The sequence below is a fragment of the Carcharodon carcharias genome, chromosome 10, assembly GCF_017639515.1.
Source record: "Carcharodon carcharias isolate sCarCar2 chromosome 10, sCarCar2.pri, whole genome shotgun sequence".
Taxonomy (NCBI): domain Eukaryota; kingdom Metazoa; phylum Chordata; class Chondrichthyes; order Lamniformes; family Lamnidae; genus Carcharodon; species Carcharodon carcharias.
Genome location: NC_054476.1, coordinates 90151541 through 90174140, shown reverse-complemented (window position 1 = coordinate 90174140; position 22600 = coordinate 90151541). Strand labels below are relative to the sequence as shown.

Genomic DNA, 22600 nt, shown 5'->3' with positions numbered 1-22600 from the left:
TACTGGCCGTTATATTTTCCATATCCAGGACCTTCACCTTGAGGTGGAATCTTCTTTCGTTCTAAACTTTCAGCATTGGTCTTAGCTCTTAAATGTCAAAATTTGAGGCTCTGTCAGCTATATATTGATTTTTGTTGGTAAGCGTAATATTAGAAGGATGAATGGAAGGAGATGCCTGAAACCTTTTCCTGACTTTTGTCTTCCAGGCCAGGCTATTGTAAGTTCTGCAGGTAAATCTGGCCTCTGTAATTTCACTCTATGTACTAAGAGTTGTGAAATTTTGAAGTACACGGGAAAATGTGAAACCACCACAGCGCCCAGCACTACACTAGAATCTACAACAACAGTAACAGTGACTCCCACCACTACAGAAACAACAACATGCTCCTGTACAGCCAATGGACAAATATTATCACCCGGTAAGTGTATCAATTATTAAATATCTGACATAATCATTTGCCACAAGAGAATACAGTCAATCACGTCTAATATCCAGCATGATTGTATGCAATAATTGACACAGTTTGTTGATGTGAAGATCCAGACCTCTCCTTCACGTTCTTGGATACAAAGTCAATGTTCCCGTGAATAATTAGGCATCCGTTCCCAGGATTATTTGTATTGAAATTTGGCATCTGTCCATTTCGAATTGTAATTTGAAATCTCCATAAGTTTTCAACTGAGAGAATCATCCCTTGGAGAAATGGACATCTTCATGATCTGCACATCTGAAACAATGATTCCAGATTTCACATTCACGTTCACACGCCAATGGTTAAAGATACTAAATGTTTCCACACAGGTTGCTGTGCTCTACTTGTTGCTCTGTGTCCCACTGGATTTTGAAAATCAACATTGTGTCAATGGAGAGACGCCGAGCGAGGTCCAATCAGTAATGTCTGTACTCTCATTCTGCATTTCCAGCAAAAGTATCGCCTGTTCAGAAAGTTTGCACAAATTGGGCAATTTTCTAACACTCAGCACTATTGACTTCTTCATTTAGTCAATCAGTTATCAGTGTTTTGTGCTGCACTGAATATGTCCAAATGATTGTTCATTCAGGCAGAGACATAACATCAGTTGTACGGGTGGCACAAGTTTCACGCTGTCCCCAAATTTCTCTGTTTTGCTCACTTTTGTGTTTTGCTCAAACAGAAGCTCTCTACAGCCCCCAATTCGCTCTTTAGAAACCCATTTAAGGTGTATCAACATTGTTCAGTCCACATTTGTAAACCAAACCCAAACAATAGCAGAATCATTTCACATTCTCGAAAGAGGAGAGTTCGACCTGCAATTGGAGCTCATGAAATATTTAGGTTCTAATATTGGCCGTTATATTTTCCACGTCCATGACTATAACCTTGAGGTGGAATCTTCTTTTGTTCTAAACATTCAGCAATGATCTCAGCTCTTAAATGTCAAATTAAGAGGCTGTGTCAGCGATATGTTTAATTTTGTTGGTAAGCGTAATATCAGAGTGATGAATGGAAGGAGATGGCTGAAACTTTTCCTGACTTTTGTCTTCCAGGCCAGGCCATAGTAAGTTCTGCAGGTAAATCCGGCCTCTGTAATTTCACTCTATGTACTACGAGTTGTGAAATTTTGAAGTACACGGGAAAATGTGAAACCACCACTGTGCCCACCACTACACTGGAATCTACAACAACAGTAACAGTAACTCCCACCACTACAGAAACAACAACATGCTCCTGTACAGCCAATGGACAAATATTATCACCCGGTAAGTGTATCCGTTATTAAAAATCTGACACATGCACTCGTCACACAAGAAGCCTGAAAATCAGGTCAATTATCTTTCACGATTGTCTGCAATAATTGACACAGCTTATTGACATGAAGTTCCAGTTCTCTCCTTCACATTCTTGTTCACAAGCTAGATGTTCTTGTGAATCATTAGGTATCTCTTCCCAGCATGATCCCTAATGAAAGTTGTCGCTGTCCATTTCGAAAAGTGATTTGTCGTCTCCATAAGTTTGAAAATGAGAGTAGCAGCCCTTGGAGAAATGGACATCTTCATGCTCTGCACATCTGAAACAATGATTCCAGATTTCACATTCACATTCACACAGCAATGGTTAAAGACACTGAATGCTTCCACACGAGCTGCTCACCTTCACTTCCATATTGCTTTGACATTTCTCCCTTTCAAGTCAGATCTTGAAATGTATAGGATTGTTATTCTTGTAGTTTTGAATGTGAGTCCACAGTTTAGTTGTACAACTTCAGGAGTGCCTCATACTATCAGGGGAGAGACTTGAAGATTGACTGGTGAGGAAATGTTTGGGGGCACAACCGAAAGGAATACTGCATCTTCTAGATCTCAGTACAGTCTGGACAAGAGGATAAATGTATTTTATCCCATTTGACCTTTGTTCTGTGTAAATATGTAAACCAAAGTCAAGAACCAATACGACGATTTACCAATATTATATAAATATCAGTGTTCTGAATGCAACATGAGCTGATGAAAAATAGAGTGCCAAATTTTGGAAATTCTGTTTTGAATAGCCCAAGCGAATACTTTGATGTTTCATCTTCTTTCATTGGAACCATAGAGCCTTGTTCTTAGCCGTTAATGGGCAATCATGAGTCACTGCCACCTGTATATTTACATGTGGAATAATATAATATCTGAGTGAAGAATTGCCATGAGATGTTTGAAACATTTTGTTGTCCTTTGTCTTCCAGGCCAGGCTATAGTGAGTTCTGCAGGTAAATCCGGCCTCTGTAATTTCACTCTATGTACTAAGAGTTGTGAAATTTTGAAGTACACGGGAAAATGTGAAACCACTACAGTGCCCACCACTACACTCGAATCTACAAAAACAGTAACAGTGACTCCCACTACTACAGAAACAACAACATGCTCCTGTACAGCCAATGGACAAATATTATCACCCGGTAAGTGTATCAGTTATTAAATATCTGACACAAACATTTGCCACAAGAGGATACTGTCAATCATATCTATTATCCAGCATGATAGTATGCAATAATTGACACAGTTTGTTGATGTGAAGTTCCAGACCTCTCCTTCACATTCTTGGACACAAAGTGGATGTTCTTCTGAATAATTAGGCATCTGTTCCCAGGATTATTTGTATTGAAATTTGTCATCTGTCCCATTCAAAATGTGATTTGACGTCTCCATAAGTATTCAACCGAGAGAATCAGCCCTTGGAGAAATGGACATCTTCATGCTTTGCACATCTGAAATAATGATTCCAGTTTTCAAATTCACATTCAGACGCCAAAGATTAAAGATATTAAATGTCCACACAAGTTGCTGTGCTCTACTTGTTGCTCTATGTCCCCCTGGACTTGAGGAATACAACATGGTGTCAATGGAGAGACACCGACCGAGGTCCAAGATTTAATGTTCTTACTCTCATTCTGCATTTCCAGAAAAAAGTCTCGCCTGTTTGGAAAGTCCGTACAAATTGGGCAACTTTCTAATGATCAGCACTTTTGACTGCTTCATTTAGTCAATCAGTTATCAGTGTATTGTTCTGCACTGAATATATCCATATGATTGTTCATTCAGGCAGAGACATTGTATTGGTTGAACGAATGGTATAATTTTCACACTGTCCCCAAATTTCTAAGTTTTGCTCACTTTTGTGTTTTGCTCAAACAGAAGCTCTCTGCAGCCCCCAATTCGCTCTTTAGAAACCCATTTAACATGTATCAACATTGTTCAGTCCACATTTTTAAACTAAACACAAAAAATTGCAATATCATTTAACATTCTGAAATGAGGAGAGTTAGACCTGTAATCGGGGCGCATGAAATACTTAGCTTCTAATACTGGCCGTTATATTTTCCATATCCAGGACCTTCACCTTGAGGTGGAATCTTCTTTCGTTCTAAACTTTCAGCATTGGTCTTAGCTCTTAAATGTCAAAATTTGAGGCTCTGTCAGCTATATATTGATTTTTGTTGGTAAGCGTAATATTAGAAGGATGAATGGAAGGAGATGCCTGAAACCTTTTCCTGACTTTTGTCTTCCAGGCCAGGCTATTGTAAGTTCTGCAGGTAAATCTGGCCTCTGTAATTTCACTCTATGTACTAAGAGTTGTGAAATTTTGAAGTACACGGGAAAATGTGAAACCACAACGGCGCCCAGCACTACACTAGAATCTACAACAACAGTAACAGTGACTCCCACCACTACAGAAACAACAACATGCTCCTGTACAGCCAATGGACAAATATTATCACCCGGTAAGTGTATCAATTATTAAATATCTGACATAATCATTTGCCACAAGAGAATACAGTCAATCACGTCTAATATCCAGCATGATTGTATGCAATAATTGACACAGTTTGTTGATGTGAAGATCCAGACCTCTCCTTCACGTTCTTGGATACAAAGTCAATGTTCCCGTGAATAATTAGGCATCCGTTCCCAGGATTATTTGTATTGAAATTTGGCATCTGTCCATTTCGAATTGTAATTTGAAATCTCCATAAGTTTTCAACTGAGAGAATCATCCCTTGGAGAAATGGACATCTTCATGATCTGCACATCTGAAACAATGATTCCAGATTTCACATTCACGTTCACACGCCAATGGTTAAAGATACTAAATGTTTCCACACAGGTTGCTGTGCTCTACTTGTTGCTCTGTGTCCCACTGGATTTTGAAAATCAACATTGTGTCAATGGAGAGACGCCGAGCGAGGTCCAATCAGTAATGTCTGTACTCTCATTCTGCATTTCCAGCAAAAGTATCGCCTGTTCAGAAAGTTTGCACAAATTGGGCAATTTTCTAACACTCAGCACTATTGACTTCTTCATTTAGTCAATCAGTTATCAGTGTTTTGTGCTGCACTGAATATGTCCAAATGATTGTTCATTCAGGCAGAGACATAACATCAGTTGTACGGGTGGCACAAGTTTCACGCTGTCCCCAAATTTCTCTGTTTTGCTCACTTTTGTGTTTTGCTCAAACAGAAGCTCTCTACAGCCCCCAATTCGCTCTTTAGAAACCCATTTAAGGTGTATCAACATTGTTCAGTCCACATTTGTAAACCAAACCCAAACAATAGCAGAATCATTTCACATTCTCGAAAGAGGAGAGTTCGACCTGCAATTGGAGCTCATGAAATATTTAGGTTCTAATATTGGCCGTTATATTTTCCACGTCCATGACTATAACCTTGAGGTGGAATCTTCTTTTGTTCTAAACATTCAGCAATGATCTCAGCTCTTAAATGTCAAATTAAGAGGCTGTGTCAGCGATATGTTTAATTTTGTTGGTAAGCGTAATATCAGAGTGATGAATGGAAGGAGATGGCTGAAACTTTTCCTGACTTTTGTCTTCCAGGCCAGGCCATAGTAAGTTCTGCAGGTAAATCCGGCCTCTGTAATTTCACTCTATGTACTACGAGTTGTGAAATTTTGAAGTACACGGGAAAATGTGAAACCACCACTGTGCCCACCACTACACTGGAATCTACAACAACAGTAACAGTAACTCCCACCACTACAGAAACAACAACATGCTCCTGTACAGCCAATGGACAAATATTATCACCCGGTAAGTGTATCCGTTATTAAAAATCTGACACATGCACTCGTCACACAAGAAGCCTGAAAATCAGGTCAATTATCTTTCACGATTGTCTGCAATAATTGACACAGCTTATTGACATGAAGTTCCAGTTCTCTCCTTCACATTCTTGTTCACAAGCTAGATGTTCTTGTGAATCATTAGGTATCTCTTCCCAGCATGATCCCTAATGAAAGTTGTCGCTGTCCATTTCGAAAAGTGATTTGTCGTCTCCATAAGTTTGAAAATGAGAGTAGCAGCCCTTGGAGAAATGGACATCTTCATGCTCTGCACATCTGAAACAATGATTCCAGATTTCACATTCACATTCACACAGCAATGGTTAAAGACACTGAATGCTTCCACACGAGCTGCTCACCTTCACTTCCATATTGCTTTGACATTTCTCCCTTTCAAGTCAGATCTTGAAATGTATAGGATTGTTATTCTTGTAGTTTTGAATGTGAGTCCACAGTTTAGTTGTACAACTTCAGGAGTGCCTCATACTATCAGGGGAGAGACTTGAAGATTGACTGGTGAGGAAATGTTTGGGGGCACAACCGAAAGGAATACTGCATCTTCTAGATCTCAGTACAGTCTGGACAAGAGGATAAATGTATTTTATCCCACTTGAACTTTGTTCTGTGTAAATACGTAAAGCAAAGTCAAGAACCAATATGACGGTTTACCAACATTATACAAATATCAGTGTTCTGAATGCAACATGAGCTGATGAAAAATACAGTGCCAAATTTTGGAAATTCTGTTTTGAATAGCCCAAGCGAATACTTTGATGTTTAATCTTCTTTCATTGGAACCATAGAGCCTTGTTCTTAGCTGTTAATGGGCAATCATGAGTCACTGCCACCTGTATATTTACATGTGGAATAATATAATATCTGAGTGAAGAATTGCCATGAGATGTTTGAAACATTTTGTTGTCCTTTGTCTTCCAGGCCAGGCCATAGTGAGTTCTGCAGGTAAATCCGGCCTCTGTAATTTCACTCTATGTACTAAGAGTTGTGAAATTTTGAAGTACACGGGAAAATGTGAAACCACTACAGTGCCCACCACTACACTCGAATCTACAAAAACAGTAACAGTGACTCCCACTACTACAGAAACAACAACATGCTCCTGTACAGCCAATGGACAAATATTATCACCCGGTAAGTGTATCAGTTATTAAATATCTGACACAAACATTTGCCACAAGAGGATACTGTCAATCATATCTATTATCCAGCATGATAGTATGCAATAATTGACACAGTTTGTTGATGTGAAGTTCCAGACCTCTCCTTCACATTCTTGGACACAAAGTGGATGTTCTTCTGAATAATTAGTCATCTGTTCCCAGGATTATTTGTATTGAAATTTGTCATCTGTCCCATTCAAAATGTGATTTGACGTCTCCATAAGTATTCAACCGAGAGAATCAGCCCTTGGAGAAATGGACATCTTCATGCTTTGCACATCTGAAATAATGATTCCAGTTTTCAAATTCACATTCAGACGCCAAAGATTAAAGATATTAAATGTCCACACAAGTTGCTGTGCTCTACTTGTTGCTCTATGTCCCCCTGGACTTGAGGAATACAACATGGTGTCAATGGAGAGACACCGACCGAGGTCCAAGATTTAATGTTCTTACTCTCATTCTGCATTTCCAGAAAAAAGTCTCGCCTGTTTGGAAAGTCCGTACAAATTGGGCAACTTTCTAATGATCAGCACTTTTGACTGCTTCATTTAGTCAATCAGTTATCAGTGTATTGTTCTGCACTGAATATATCCATATGATTGTTCATTCAGGCAGAGACATTGTATTGGTTGAACGAATGGTATAATTTTCACACTGTCCCCAAATTTCTAAGTTTTGCTCACTTTTGTGTTTTGCTCAAACAGAAGCTCTCTGCAGCCCCCAATTCGCTCTTTAGAAACCCATTTAACATGTATCAACATTGTTCAGTCCACATTTTTAAACTAAACACAAAAAATTGCAATATCATTTAACATTCTGAAATGAGGAGAGTTAGACCTGTAATCGGGGCGCATGAAATACTTAGCTTCTAATACTGGCCGTTATATTTTCCATATCCAGGACCTTCACCTTGAGGTGGAATCTTCTTTCGTTCTAAACTTTCAGCATTGGTCTTAGCTCTTAAATGTCAAAATTTGAGGCTCTGTCAGCTATATATTGATTTTTGTTGGTAAGCGTAATATTAGAAGGATGAATGGAAGGAGATGCCTGAAACCTTTTCCTGACTTTTGTCTTCCAGGCCAGGCTATTGTAAGTTCTGCAGGTAAATCTGGCCTCTGTAATTTCACTCTATGTACTAAGAGTTGTGAAATTTTGAAGTACACGGGAAAATGTGAAACCACCACGGCGCCCAGCACTACACTAGAATCTACAACAACAGTAACAGTGACTCCCACCACTACAGAAACAACAACATGCTCCTGTACAGCCAATGGACAAATATTATCACCCGGTAAGTGTATCAATTATTAAATATCTGACATAATCATTTGCCACAAGAGAATACAGTCAATCACGTCTAATATCCAGCATGATTGTATGCAATAATTGACACAGTTTGTTGATGTGAAGATCCAGACCTCTCCTTCACGTTCTTGGATACAAAGTCAATGTTCCCGTGAATAATTAGGCATCCGTTCCCAGGATTATTTGTATTGAAATTTGGCATCTGTCCATTTCGAATTGTAATTTGAAATCTCCATAAGTTTTCAACTGAGAGAATCATCCCTTGGAGAAATGGACATCTTCATGATCTGCACATCTGAAACAATGATTCCAGATTTCACATTCACGTTCACACGCCAATGGTTAAAGATACTAAATGTTTCCACACAGGTTGCTGTGCTCTACTTGTTGCTCTGTGTCCCACTGGATTTTGAAAATCAACATTGTGTCAATGGAGAGACGCCGAGCGAGGTCCAATCAGTAATGTCTGTACTCTCATTCTGCATTTCCAGCAAAAGTATCGCCTGTTCAGAAAGTTTGCACAAATTGGGCAATTTTCTAACACTCAGCACTATTGACTTCTTCATTTAGTCAATCAGTTATCAGTGTTTTGTGCTGCACTGAATATGTCCAAATGATTGTTCATTCAGGCAGAGACATAACATCAGTTGTACGGGTGGCACAAGTTTCACGCTGTCCCCAAATTTCTCTGTTTTGCTCACTTTTGTGTTTTGCTCAAACAGAAGCTCTCTACAGCCCCCAATTCGCTCTTTAGAAACCCATTTAAGGTGTATCAACATTGTTCAGTCCACATTTGTAAACCAAACCCAAACAATAGCAGAATCATTTCACATTCTCGAAAGAGGAGAGTTCGACCTGCAATTGGAGCTCATGAAATATTTAGGTTCTAATATTGGCCGTTATATTTTCCACGTCCATGACTATAACCTTGAGGTGGAATCTTCTTTTGTTCTAAACATTCAGCAATGATCTCAGCTCTTAAATGTCAAATTAAGAGGCTGTGTCAGCGATATGTTTAATTTTGTTGGTAAGCGTAATATCAGAGTGATGAATGGAAGGAGATGGCTGAAACTTTTCCTGACTTTTGTCTTCCAGGCCAGGCCATAGTAAGTTCTGCAGGTAAATCCGGCCTCTGTAATTTCACTCTATGTACTACGAGTTGTGAAATTTTGAAGTACACGGGAAAATGTGAAACCACCACTGTGCCCACCACTACACTGGAATCTACAACAACAGTAACAGTAACTCCCACCACTACAGAAACAACAACATGCTCCTGTACAGCCAATGGACAAATATTATCACCCGGTAAGTGTATCCGTTATTAAAAATCTGACACATGCACTCGTCACACAAGAAGCCTGAAAATCAGGTCAATTATCTTTCACGATTGTCTGCAATAATTGACACAGCTTATTGACATGAAGTTCCAGTTCTCTCCTTCACATTCTTGTTCACAAGCTAGATGTTCTTGTGAATCATTAGGTATCTCTTCCCAGCATGATCCCTAATGAAAGTTGTCGCTGTCCATTTCGAAAAGTGATTTGTCGTCTCCATAAGTTTGAAAATGAGAGTAGCAGCCCTTGGAGAAATGGACATCTTCATGCTCTGCACATCTGAAACAATGATTCCAGATTTCACATTCACATTCACACAGCAATGGTTAAAGACACTGAATGCTTCCACACGAGCTGCTCACCTTCACTTCCATATTGCTTTGACATTTCTCCCTTTCAAGTCAGATCTTGAAATGTATAGGATTGTTATTCTTGTAGTTTTGAATGTGAGTCCACAGTTTAGTTGTACAACTTCAGGAGTGCCTCATACTATCAGGGGAGAGACTTGAAGATTGACTGGTGAGGAAATGTTTGGGGGCACAACCGAAAGGAATACTGCATCTTCTAGATCTCAGTACAGTCTGGACAAGAGGATAAATGTATTTTATCCCACTTGAACTTTGTTCTGTGTAAATACGTAAAGCAAAGTCAAGAACCAATATGACGGTTTACCAACATTATACAAATATCAGTGTTCTGAATGCAACATGAGCTGATGAAAAATACAGTGCCAAATTTTGGAAATTCTGTTTTGAATAGCCCAAGCGAATACTTTGATGTTTAATCTTCTTTCATTGGAACCATAGAGCCTTGTTCTTAGCTGTTAATGGGCAATCATGAGTCACTGCCACCTGTATATTTACATGTGGAATAATATAATATCTGAGTGAAGAATTGCCATGAGATGTTTGAAACATTTTGTTGTCCTTTGTCTTCCAGGCCAGGCCATAGTGAGTTCTGCAGGTAAATCCGGCCTCTGTAATTTCACTCTATGTACTAAGAGTTGTGAAATTTTGAAGTACACGGGAAAATGTGAAACCACTACAGTGCCCACCACTACACTCGAATCTACAAAAACAGTAACAGTGACTCCCACTACTACAGAAACAACAACATGCTCCTGTACAGCCAATGGACAAATATTATCACCCGGTAAGTGTATCAGTTATTAAATATCTGACACAAACATTTGCCACAAGAGGATACTGTCAATCATATCTATTATCCAGCATGATAGTATGCAATAATTGACACAGTTTGTTGATGTGAAGTTCCAGACCTCTCCTTCACATTCTTGGACACAAAGTGGATGTTCTTCTGAATAATTAGTCATCTGTTCCCAGGATTATTTGTATTGAAATTTGTCATCTGTCCCATTCAAAATGTGATTTGACGTCTCCATAAGTATTCAACCGAGAGAATCAGCCCTTGGAGAAATGGACATCTTCATGCTTTGCACATCTGAAATAATGATTCCAGTTTTCAAATTCACATTCAGACGCCAAAGATTAAAGATATTAAATGTCCACACAAGTTGCTGTGCTCTACTTGTTGCTCTATGTCCCCCTGGACTTGAGGAATACAACATGGTGTCAATGGAGAGACACCGACCGAGGTCCAAGATTTAATGTTCTTACTCTCATTCTGCATTTCCAGAAAAAAGTCTCGCCTGTTTGGAAAGTCCGTACAAATTGGGCAACTTTCTAATGATCAGCACTTTTGACTGCTTCATTTAGTCAATCAGTTATCAGTGTATTGTTCTGCACTGAATATATCCATATGATTGTTCATTCAGGCAGAGACATTGTATTGGTTGAACGAATGGTATAATTTTCACACTGTCCCCAAATTTCTAAGTTTTGCTCACTTTTGTGTTTTGCTCAAACAGAAGCTCTCTGCAGCCCCCAATTCGCTCTTTAGAAACCCATTTAACATGTATCAACATTGTTCAGTCCACATTTTTAAACTAAACACAAAAAATTGCAATATCATTTAACATTCTGAAATGAGGAGAGTTAGACCTGTAATCGGGGCGCATGAAATACTTAGCTTCTAATACTGGCCGTTATATTTTCCATATCCAGGACCTTCACCTTGAGGTGGAATCTTCTTTCGTTCTAAACTTTCAGCATTGGTCTTAGCTCTTAAATGTCAAAATTTGAGGCTCTGTCAGCTATATATTGATTTTTGTTGGTAAGCGTAATATTAGAAGGATGAATGGAAGGAGATGCCTGAAACCTTTTCCTGACTTTTGTCTTCCAGGCCAGGCTATTGTAAGTTCTGCAGGTAAATCTGGCCTCTGTAATTTCACTCTATGTACTAAGAGTTGTGAAATTTTGAAGTACACGGGAAAATGTGAAACCACCACGGCGCCCAGCACTACACTAGAATCTACAACAACAGTAACAGTGACTCCCACCACTACAGAAACAACAACATGCTCCTGTACAGCCAATGGACAAATATTATCACCCGGTAAGTGTATCAATTATTAAATATCTGACATAATCATTTGCCACAAGAGAATACAGTCAATCACGTCTAATATCCAGCATGATTGTATGCAATAATTGACACAGTTTGTTGATGTGAAGATCCAGACCTCTCCTTCACGTTCTTGGATACAAAGTCAATGTTCCCGTGAATAATTAGGCATCCGTTCCCAGGATTATTTGTATTGAAATTTGGCATCTGTCCATTTCGAATTGTAATTTGAAATCTCCATAAGTTTTCAACTGAGAGAATCATCCCTTGGAGAAATGGACATCTTCATGATCTGCACATCTGAAACAATGATTCCAGATTTCACATTCACGTTCACACGCCAATGGTTAAAGATACTAAATGTTTCCACACAGGTTGCTGTGCTCTACTTGTTGCTCTGTGTCCCACTGGATTTTGAAAATCAACATTGTGTCAATGGAGAGACGCCGAGCGAGGTCCAATCAGTAATGTCTGTACTCTCATTCTGCATTTCCAGCAAAAGTATCGCCTGTTCAGAAAGTTTGCACAAATTGGGCAATTTTCTAACACTCAGCACTATTGACTTCTTCATTTAGTCAATCAGTTATCAGTGTTTTGTGCTGCACTGAATATGTCCAAATGATTGTTCATTCAGGCAGAGACATAACATCAGTTGTACGGGTGGCACAAGTTTCACGCTGTCCCCAAATTTCTCTGTTTTGCTCACTTTTGTGTTTTGCTCAAACAGAAGCTCTCTACAGCCCCCAATTCGCTCTTTAGAAACCCATTTAAGGTGTATCAACATTGTTCAGTCCACATTTGTAAACCAAACCCAAACAATAGCAGAATCATTTAACATTCTCGAAAGAGGAGAGTTCGACCTGCAATTGGAGCTCATGAAATATTTAGGTTCTAATATTGGCCGTTATATTTTCCACGTCCATGACTATAACCTTGAGGTGGAATCTTCTTTTGTTCTAAACATTCAGCAATGATCTCAGCTCTTAAATGTCAAATTAAGAGGCTGTGTCAGCGATATGTTTAATTTTGTTGGTAAGCGTAATATCAGAGTGATGAATGGAAGGAGATGGCTGAAACTTTTCCTGACTTTTGTCTTCCAGGCCAGGCCATAGTAAGTTCTGCAGGTAAATCCGGCCTCTGTAATTTCACTCTATGTACTACGAGTTGTGAAATTTTGAAGTACACGGGAAAATGTGAAACCACCACTGTGCCCACCACTACACTGGAATCTACAACAACAGTAACAGTAACTCCCACCACTACAGAAACAACAACATGCTCCTGTACAGCCAATGGACAAATATTATCACCCGGTAAGTGTATCCGTTATTAAAAATCTGACACATGCACTCGTCACACAAGAAGCCTGAAAATCAGGTCAATTATCTTTCACGATTGTCTGCAATAATTGACACAGCTTATTGACATGAAGTTCCAGTTCTCTCCTTCACATTCTTGTTCACAAGCTAGATGTTCTTGTGAATCATTAGGTATCTCTTCCCAGCATGATCCCTAATGAAAGTTGTCGCTGTCCATTTCGAAAAGTGATTTGTCGTCTCCATAAGTTTGAAAATGAGAGTAGCAGCCCTTGGAGAAATGGACATCTTCATGCTCTGCACATCTGAAACAATGATTCCAGATTTCACATTCACATTCACACAGCAATGGTTAAAGACACTGAATGCTTCCACACGAGCTGCTCACCTTCACTTCCATATTGCTTTGACATTTCTCCCTTTCAAGTCAGATCTTGAAATGTATAGGATTGTTATTCTTGTAGTTTTGAATGTGAGTCCACAGTTTAGTTGTACAACTTCAGGAGTGCCTCATACTATCAGGGGAGAGACTTGAAGATTGACTGGTGAGGAAATGTTTGGGGGCACAACCGAAAGGAATACTGCATCTTCTAGATCTCAGTACAGTCTGGACAAGAGGATAAATGTATTTTATCCCACTTGAACTTTGTTCTGTGTAAATACGTAAAGCAAAGTCAAGAACCAATATGACGGTTTACCAACATTATACAAATATCAGTGTTCTGAATGCAACATGAGCTGATGAAAAATACAGTGCCAAATTTTGGAAATTCTGTTTTGAATAGCCCAAGCGAATACTTTGATGTTTAATCTTCTTTCATTGGAACCATAGAGCCTTGTTCTTAGCTGTTAATGGGCAATCATGAGTCACTGCCACCTGTATATTTACATGTGGAATAATATAATATCTGAGTGAAGAATTGCCATGAGATGTTTGAAACATTTTGTTGTCCTTTGTCTTCCAGGCCAGGCCATAGTGAGTTCTGCAGGTAAATCCGGCCTCTGTAATTTCACTCTATGTACTAAGAGTTGTGAAATTTTGAAGTACACGGGAAAATGTGAAACCACTACAGTGCCCACCACTACACTCGAATCTACAAAAACAGTAACAGTGACTCCCACTACTACAGAAACAACAACATGCTCCTGTACAGCCAATGGACAAATATTATCACCCGGTAAGTGTATCAGTTATTAAATATCTGACACAAACATTTGCCACAAGAGGATACTGTCAATCATATCTATTATCCAGCATGATAGTATGCAATAATTGACACAGTTTGTTGATGTGAAGTTCCAGACCTCTCCTTCACATTCTTGGACACAAAGTGGATGTTCTTCTGAATAATTAGTCATCTGTTCCCAGGATTATTTGTATTGAAATTTGTCATCTGTCCCATTCAAAATGTGATTTGACGTCTCCATAAGTATTCAACCGAGAGAATCAGCCCTTGGAGAAATGGACATCTTCATGCTTTGCACATCTGAAATAATGATTCCAGTTTTCAAATTCACATTCAGACGCCAAAGATTAAAGATATTAAATGTCCACACAAGTTGCTGTGCTCTACTTGTTGCTCTATGTCCCCCTGGACTTGAGGAATACAACATGGTGTCAATGGAGAGACACCGACCGAGGTCCAAGATTTAATGTTCTTACTCTCATTCTGCATTTCCAGAAAAAAGTCTCGCCTGTTTGGAAAGTCCGTACAAATTGGGCAACTTTCTAATGATCAGCACTTTTGACTGCTTCATTTAGTCAATCAGTTATCAGTGTATTGTTCTGCACTGAATATATCCATATGATTGTTCATTCAGGCAGAGACATTGTATTGGTTGAACGAATGGTATAATTTTCACACTGTCCCCAAATTTCTAAGTTTTGCTCACTTTTGTGTTTTGCTCAAACAGAAGCTCTCTGCAGCCCCCAATTCGCTCTTTAGAAACCCATTTAACATGTATCAACATTGTTCAGTCCACATTTTTAAACTAAACACAAAAAATTGCAATATCATTTAACATTCTGAAATGAGGAGAGTTAGACCTGTAATCGGGGCGCATGAAATACTTAGCTTCTAATACTGGCCGTTATATTTTCCATATCCAGGACCTTCACCTTGAGGTGGAATCTTCTTTCGTTCTAAACTTTCAGCATTGGTCTTAGCTCTTAAATGTCAAAATTTGAGGCTCTGTCAGCTATATATTGATTTTTGTTGGTAAGCGTAATATTAGAAGGATGAATGGAAGGAGATGCCTGAAACCTTTTCCTGACTTTTGTCTTCCAGGCCAGGCTATTGTAAGTTCTGCAGGTAAATCTGGCCTCTGTAATTTCACTCTATGTACTAAGAGTTGTGAAATTTTGAAGTACACGGGAAAATGTGAAACCACCACGGCGCCCAGCACTACACTAGAATCTACAACAACAGTAACAGTGACTCCCACCACTACAGAAACAACAACATGCTCCTGTACAGCCAATGGACAAATATTATCACCCGGTAAGTGTATCAATTATTAAATATCTGACATAATCATTTGCCACAAGAGAATACAGTCAATCACGTCTAATATCCAGCATGATTGTATGCAATAATTGACACAGTTTGTTGATGTGAAGATCCAGACCTCTCCTTCACGTTCTTGGATACAAAGTCAATGTTCCCGTGAATAATTAGGCATCCGTTCCCAGGATTATTTGTATTGAAATTTGGCATCTGTCCATTTCGAATTGTAATTTGAAATCTCCATAAGTTTTCAACTGAGAGAATCATCCCTTGGAGAAATGGACATCTTCATGATCTGCACATCTGAAACAATGATTCCAGATTTCACATTCACGTTCACACGCCAATGGTTAAAGATACTAAATGTTTCCACACAGGTTGCTGTGCTCTACTTGTTGCTCTGTGTCCCACTGGATTTTGAAAATCAACATTGTGTCAATGGAGAGACGCCGAGCGAGGTCCATTCAGTAATGTCTGTACTCTCATTCTGCATTTCCAGCAAAAGTATCGCCTGTTCAGAAAGTTTGCACAAATTGGGCAATTTTCTAACACTCAGCACTATTGACTTCTTCATTTAGTCAATCAGTTATCAGTGTTTTGTGCTGCACTGAATATGTCCAAATGATTGTTCATTCAGGCAGAGACATAACATCAGTTGTACGGGTGGCACAAGTTTCACGCTGTCCCCAAATTTCTCTGTTTTGCTCACTTTTGTGTTTTGCTCAAACAGAAGCTCTCTACAGCCCCCAATTCGCTCTTTAGAAACCCATTTAAGGTGTATCAACATTGTTCAGTCCACATTTGTAAACCAAACCCAAACAATAGCAGAATCATTTCACATTCTCGAAAGAGGAGAGTTCGACCTGCAATTGGAGCTCATGAAATATTTAGGTTCTAATATTGGCCGTTATATTTTCCACGTCCATGACTATAACCTTGAGGTGGAATCTTCTTTTGTTCTAAACATTCAGCAATGATCTCAGCTCTTAAATGTCAAATTAAGAGGCTGTGTCAGCGATATGTTTAATTTTGTTGGTAAGCGGAATATCAGAGTGATGAATGGAAGGAGATGGCTGAAACTTTTCCTGACTTTTGTCTTCCAGGCCAGGCCATAGTAAGTTCTGCAGGTAAATCCGGCCTCTGTAATTTCACTCTATGTACTACGAGTTGTGAAATTTTGAAGTACACGGGAAAATGTGAAACCACCACTGTGCCCACCACTACACTGGAATCTACAACAACAGTAACAGTAACTCCCACCACTACAGAAACAACAACATGCTCCTGTACAGCCAATGGACAAATATTATCACCCGGTAAGTGTATCCGTTATTAAAAATCTGACACATGCACTCGTCACACAAGAAGCCTGAAAATCAGGTCAATTATCTTTCACGATTGTCTGCAATAATTGACACAGCTTATTGACATGAAGTTCCAGTTCTCTCCTTCACATTCTTGTTCACAAGCTAGATGTTCTTGTGAATCATTAGGTATCTCTTCCCAGCATGATCCCTAATGAAAGTTGTCGCTGTCCATTTCGAAAAGTGATTTGTCGTCTCCATAAGTTTGAAAATGAGAGTAGCAGCCCTTGGAGAAATGGACATCTTCATGCTCTGCACATCTGAAACAATGATTCCAGATTTCACATTCACATTCACACAGCAATGGTTAAAGACACTGAATGCTTCCACACGAGCTGCTCACCTTCACTTCCATATTGCTTTGACATTTCTCCCTTTCAAGTCAGATCTTGAAATGTATAGGATTGTTATTCTTGTAGTTTTGAATGTGAGTCCACAGTTTAGTTGTACAACTTCAGGAGTGCCTCATACTATCAGGGGAGAGACTTGAAGATTGACTGGTGAGGAAATGTTTGGGGGCACAACCGAAAGGAATACTGCATCTTCTAGATCTCAGTACAGTCTGGACAAGAGGATAAATGTATTTTATCCCACTTGAACTTTGTTCTGTGTAAATACGTAAAGCAAAGTCAAGAACCAATATGACGGTTTACCAACATTATACAAATATCAGTGTTCTGAATGCAACATGAGCTGATGAAAAATACAGTGCCAAATTTTGGAAATTCTGTTTTGAATAGCCCAAGCGAATACTTTGATGTTTAATCTTCTTTCATTGGAACCATAGAGCCTTGTTCTTAGCTGTTAATGGGCAATCATGAGTCACTGCCACCTGTATATTTACATGTGGAATAATATAATATCTGAGTGAAGAATTGCCATGAGATGTTTGAAACATTTTGTTGTCCTTTGTCTTCCAGGCCAGGCCATAGTGAGTTCTGCAGGTAAATCCGGCCTCTGTAATTTCACTCTATGTACTAAGAGTTGTGAAATTTTGAAGTACACGGGAAAATGTGAAACCACTACAGTGCCCACCACTACACTCGAATCTACAAAAACAGTAACAGTGACTCCCACTACTACAGAAACAACAACATGCTCCTGTACAGCCAATGGACAAATATTATCACCCGGTAAGTGTATCAGTTATTAAATATCTGACACAAACATTTGCCACAAGAGGATACTGTCAATCATATCTATTATCCAGCATGATAGTATGCAATAATTGACACAGTTTGTTGATGTGAAGTTCCAGACCTCTCCTTCACATTCTTGGACACAAAGTGGATGTTCTTCTGAATAATTAGTCATCTGTTCCCAGGATTATTTGTATTGAAATTTGTCATCTGTCCCATTCAAAATGTGATTTGACGTCTCCATAAGTATTCAACCGAGAGAATCAGCCCTTGGAGAAATGGACATCTTCATGCTTTGCACATCTGAAATAATGATTCCAGTTTTCAAATTCACATTCAGACGCCAAAGATTAAAGATATTAAATGTCCACACAAGTTGCTGTGCTCTACTTGTTGCTCTATGTCCCCCTGGACTTGAGGAATACAACATGGTGTCAATGGAGAGACACCGACCGAGGTCCAAGATTTAATGTTCTTACTCTCATTCTGCATTTCCAGAAAAAAGTCTCGCCTGTTTGGAAAGTCCGTACAAATTGGGCAACTTTCTAATGATCAGCACTTTTGACTGCTTCATTTAGTCAATCAGTTATCAGTGTATTGTTCTGCACTGAATATATCCATATGATTGTTCATTCAGGCAGAGACATTGTATTGGTTGAACGAATGGTATAATTTTCACACTGTCCCCAAATTTCTAAGTTTTGCTCACTTTTGTGTTTTGCTCAAACAGAAGCTCTCTGCAGCCCCCAATTCGCTCTTTAGAAACCCATTTAACATGTATCAACATTGTTCAGTCCACATTTTTAAACTAAACACAAAAAATTGCAATATCATTTAACATTCTGAAATGAGGAGAGTTAGACCTGTAATCGGGGCGCATGAAATACTTAGCTTCTAATACTGGCCGTTATATTTTCCATATCCAGGACCTTCACCTTGAGGTGGAATCTTCTTTCGTTCTAAACTTTCAGCATTGGTCTTAGCTCTTAAATGTCAAAATTTGAGGCTCTGTCAGCTATATATTGATTTTTGTTGGTAAGCGTAATATTAGAAGGATGAATGGAAGGAGATGCCTGAAACCTTTTCCTGACTTTTGTCTTCCAGGCCAGGCTATTGTAAGTTCTGCAGGTAAATCTGGCCTCTGTAATTTCACTCTATGTACTAAGAGTTGTGAAATTTTGAAGTACACGGGAAAATGTGAAACCACCACGGCGCCCAGCACTACACTAGAATCTACAACAACAGTAACAGTGACTCCCACCACTACAGAAACAACAACATGCTCCTGTACAGCCAATGGACAAATATTATCACCCGGTAAGTGTATCAATTATTAAATATCTGACATAATCATTTGCCACAAGAGAATACAGTCAATCACGTCTAATATCCAGCATGATTGTATGCAATAATTGACACAGTTTGTTGATGTGAAGATCCAGACCTCTCCTTCACGTTCTTGGATACAAAGTCAATGTTCCCGTGAATAATTAGGCATCCGTTCCCAGGATTATTTGTATTGAAATTTGGCATCTGTCCATTTCGAATTGTAATTTGAAATCTCCATAAGTTTTCAACTGAGAGAATCATCCCTTGGAGAAATGGACATCTTCATGATCTGCACATCTGAAACAATGATTCCAGATTTCACATTCACGTTCACACGCCAATGGTTAAAGATACTAAATGTTTCCACACAGGTTGCTGTGCTCTACTTGTTGCTCTGTGTCCCACTGGATTTTGAAAATCAACATTGTGTCAATGGAGAGACGCCGAGCGAGGTCCAATCAGTAATGTCTGTACTCTCATTCTGCATTTCCAGCAAAAGTATCGCCTGTTCAGAAAGTTTGCACAAATTGGGCAATTTTCTAACACTCAGCACTATTGACTTCTTCATTTAGTCAATCAGTTATCAGTGTTTTGTGCTGCACTGAATATGTCCAAATGATTGTTCATTCAGGCAGAGACATAACATCAGTTGTACGGGTGGCACAAGTTTCACGCTGTCCCCAAATTTCTCTGTTTTGCTCACTTTTGTGTTTTGCTCAAACAGAAGCTCTCTACAGCCCCCAATTCGCTCTTTAGAAACCCATTTAAGGTGTATCAACATTGTTCAGTCCACATTTGTAAACCAAACCCAAACAATAGCAGAATCATTTAACATTCTCGAAAGAGGAGAGTTCGACCTGCAATTGGAGCTCATGAAATATTTAGGTTCTAATATTGGCCGTTATATTTTCCACGTCCATGACTATAACCTTGAGGTGGAATCTTCTTTTGTTCTAAACATTCAGCAATGATCTCAGCTCTTAAATGTCAAATTAAGAGGCTGTGTCAGCGATATGTTTAATTTTGTTGGTAAGCGTAATATCAGAGTGATGAATGGAAGGAGATGGCTGAAACTTTTCCTGACTTTTGTCTTCCAGGCCAGGCCATAGTAAGTTCTGCAGGTAAATCCGGCCTCTGTAATTTCACTCTATGTACTACGAGTTGTGAAATTTTGAAGTACACGGGAAAATGTGAAACCACCACTGTGCCCACCACTACACTGGAATCTACAACAACAGTAACAGTAACTCCCACCACTACAGAAACAACAACATGCTCCTGTACAGCCAATGGACAAATATTATCACCCGGTAAGTGTATCCGTTATTAAAAATCTGACACATGCACTCGTCACACAAAAAGCCTGAAAATCAGGTCAATTATCTTTCACGATTGTCTGCAATAATTGACACACTTATTGACATGAAGTTCCAGTTCTCTCCTTCACATTCTTGTTCACAAGCTAGATGTTCTTGTGAATCATTAGGTATCTCTTCTCAGAATGATCCCTAATGAAAGTTGTCGCTGTCCATTTCGAAAAGTGATTTGTCGTCTCCATAAGTTTGAAAATGAGAGTAGCAGCCCTTGGAGAAATGGACATCTTCATGCTCTGCACATCTGAAACAATGATTCCAGATTTCACATTCACATTCACACAGCAATGGTTAAAGACACTGAATGCTTCCACACGAGCTGCTCACCTTCACTTCCATATTGCTTTGACATTTCTCCCTTTCAAGTCAGATCTTGAAATGTATAGGATTGTTATTCTTGTAGTTTTGAATGTGAGTCCACAGTTTAGTTGTACAACTTCAGGAGTGCCTCATACTATCAGGGGAGAGACTTGAAGATTGACTGGTGAGGAAATGTTTGGGGGCACAACCGAAAGGAATACTGCATCTTCTAGATCTCAGTACAGTCTGGACAAGAGGATAAATGTATTTTATCCCACTTGAACTTTGTTCTGTGTAAATACGTAAAGCAAAGTCAAGAACCAATATGACGGTTTACCAACATTATACAAATATCAGTGTTCTGAATGCAACATGAGCTGATGAAAAATACAGTGCCAAATTTTGGAAATTCTGTTTTGAATAGCCCAAGCGAATACTTTGATGTTTAATCTTCTTTCATTGGAACCATAGAGCCTTGTTCTTAGCTGTTAATGGGCAATCATGAGTCACTGCCACCTGTATATTTACATGTGGAATAATATAATATCTGAGTGAAGAATTGCCATGAGATGTTTGAAACATTTTGTTGTCCTTTGTCTTCCAGGCCAGGCCATAGTGAGTTCTGCAGGTAAATCCGGCCTCTGTAATTTCACTCTATGTACTAAGAGTTGTGAAATTTTGAAGTACACGGGAAAATGTGAAACCACTACAGTGCCCACCACTACACTCGAATCTACAAAAACAGTAACAGTGACTCCCACTACTACAGAAACAACAACATGCTCCTGTACAGCCAATGGACAAATATTATCACCCGGTAAGTGTATCAGTTATTAAATATCTGACACAAACATTTGCCACAAGAGGATACTGTCAATCATATCTATTATCCAGCATGATAGTATGCAATAATTGACACAGTTTGTTGATGTGAAGTTCCAGACCTCTCCTTCACATTCTTGGACACAAAGTGGATGTTCTTCTGAATAATTAGTCATCTGTTCCCAGGATTATTTGTATTGAAATTTGTCATCTGTCCCATTCAAAATGTGATTTGACGTCTCCATAAGTATTCAACCGAGAGAATCAGCCCTTGGAGAAATGGACATCTTCATGCTTTGCACATCTGAAATAATGATTCCAGTTTTCAAATTCACATTCAGACGCCAAAGATTAAAGATATTAAATGTCCACACAAGTTGCTGTGCTCTACTTGTTGCTCTATGTCCCCCTGGACTTGAGGAATACAACATGGTGTCAATGGAGAGACACCGACCGAGGTCCAAGATTTAATGTTCTTACTCTCATTCTGCATTTCCAGAAAAAAGTCTCGCCTGTTTGGAAAGTCCGTACAAATTGGGCAACT

General features: G+C 39.1%; 1 protein-coding gene across 1 annotated transcript in view; it reads left to right on the top strand.

Moving 5' to 3' along the window:
- Positions 1 to 22600, top strand: part of LOC121282851 (mucin-2-like) — a 261009-nt gene that overhangs the window by 116981 nt on the left and 121428 nt on the right. Inside the window, exons 34-40 of the mRNA XM_041196665.1 lie at positions 207 to 381; positions 1662 to 1741; positions 15511 to 15693; positions 16980 to 17045; positions 19337 to 19549; positions 20659 to 20841; positions 21986 to 22051. Of these exons, the coding sequence (XP_041052599.1) occupies positions 207 to 381; positions 1662 to 1741; positions 15511 to 15693; positions 16980 to 17045; positions 19337 to 19549; positions 20659 to 20841; positions 21986 to 22051 (966 nt within the window). The remainder of the gene's footprint in view (positions 1 to 206; positions 382 to 1661; positions 1742 to 15510; positions 15694 to 16979; positions 17046 to 19336; positions 19550 to 20658; positions 20842 to 21985; positions 22052 to 22600) is intronic.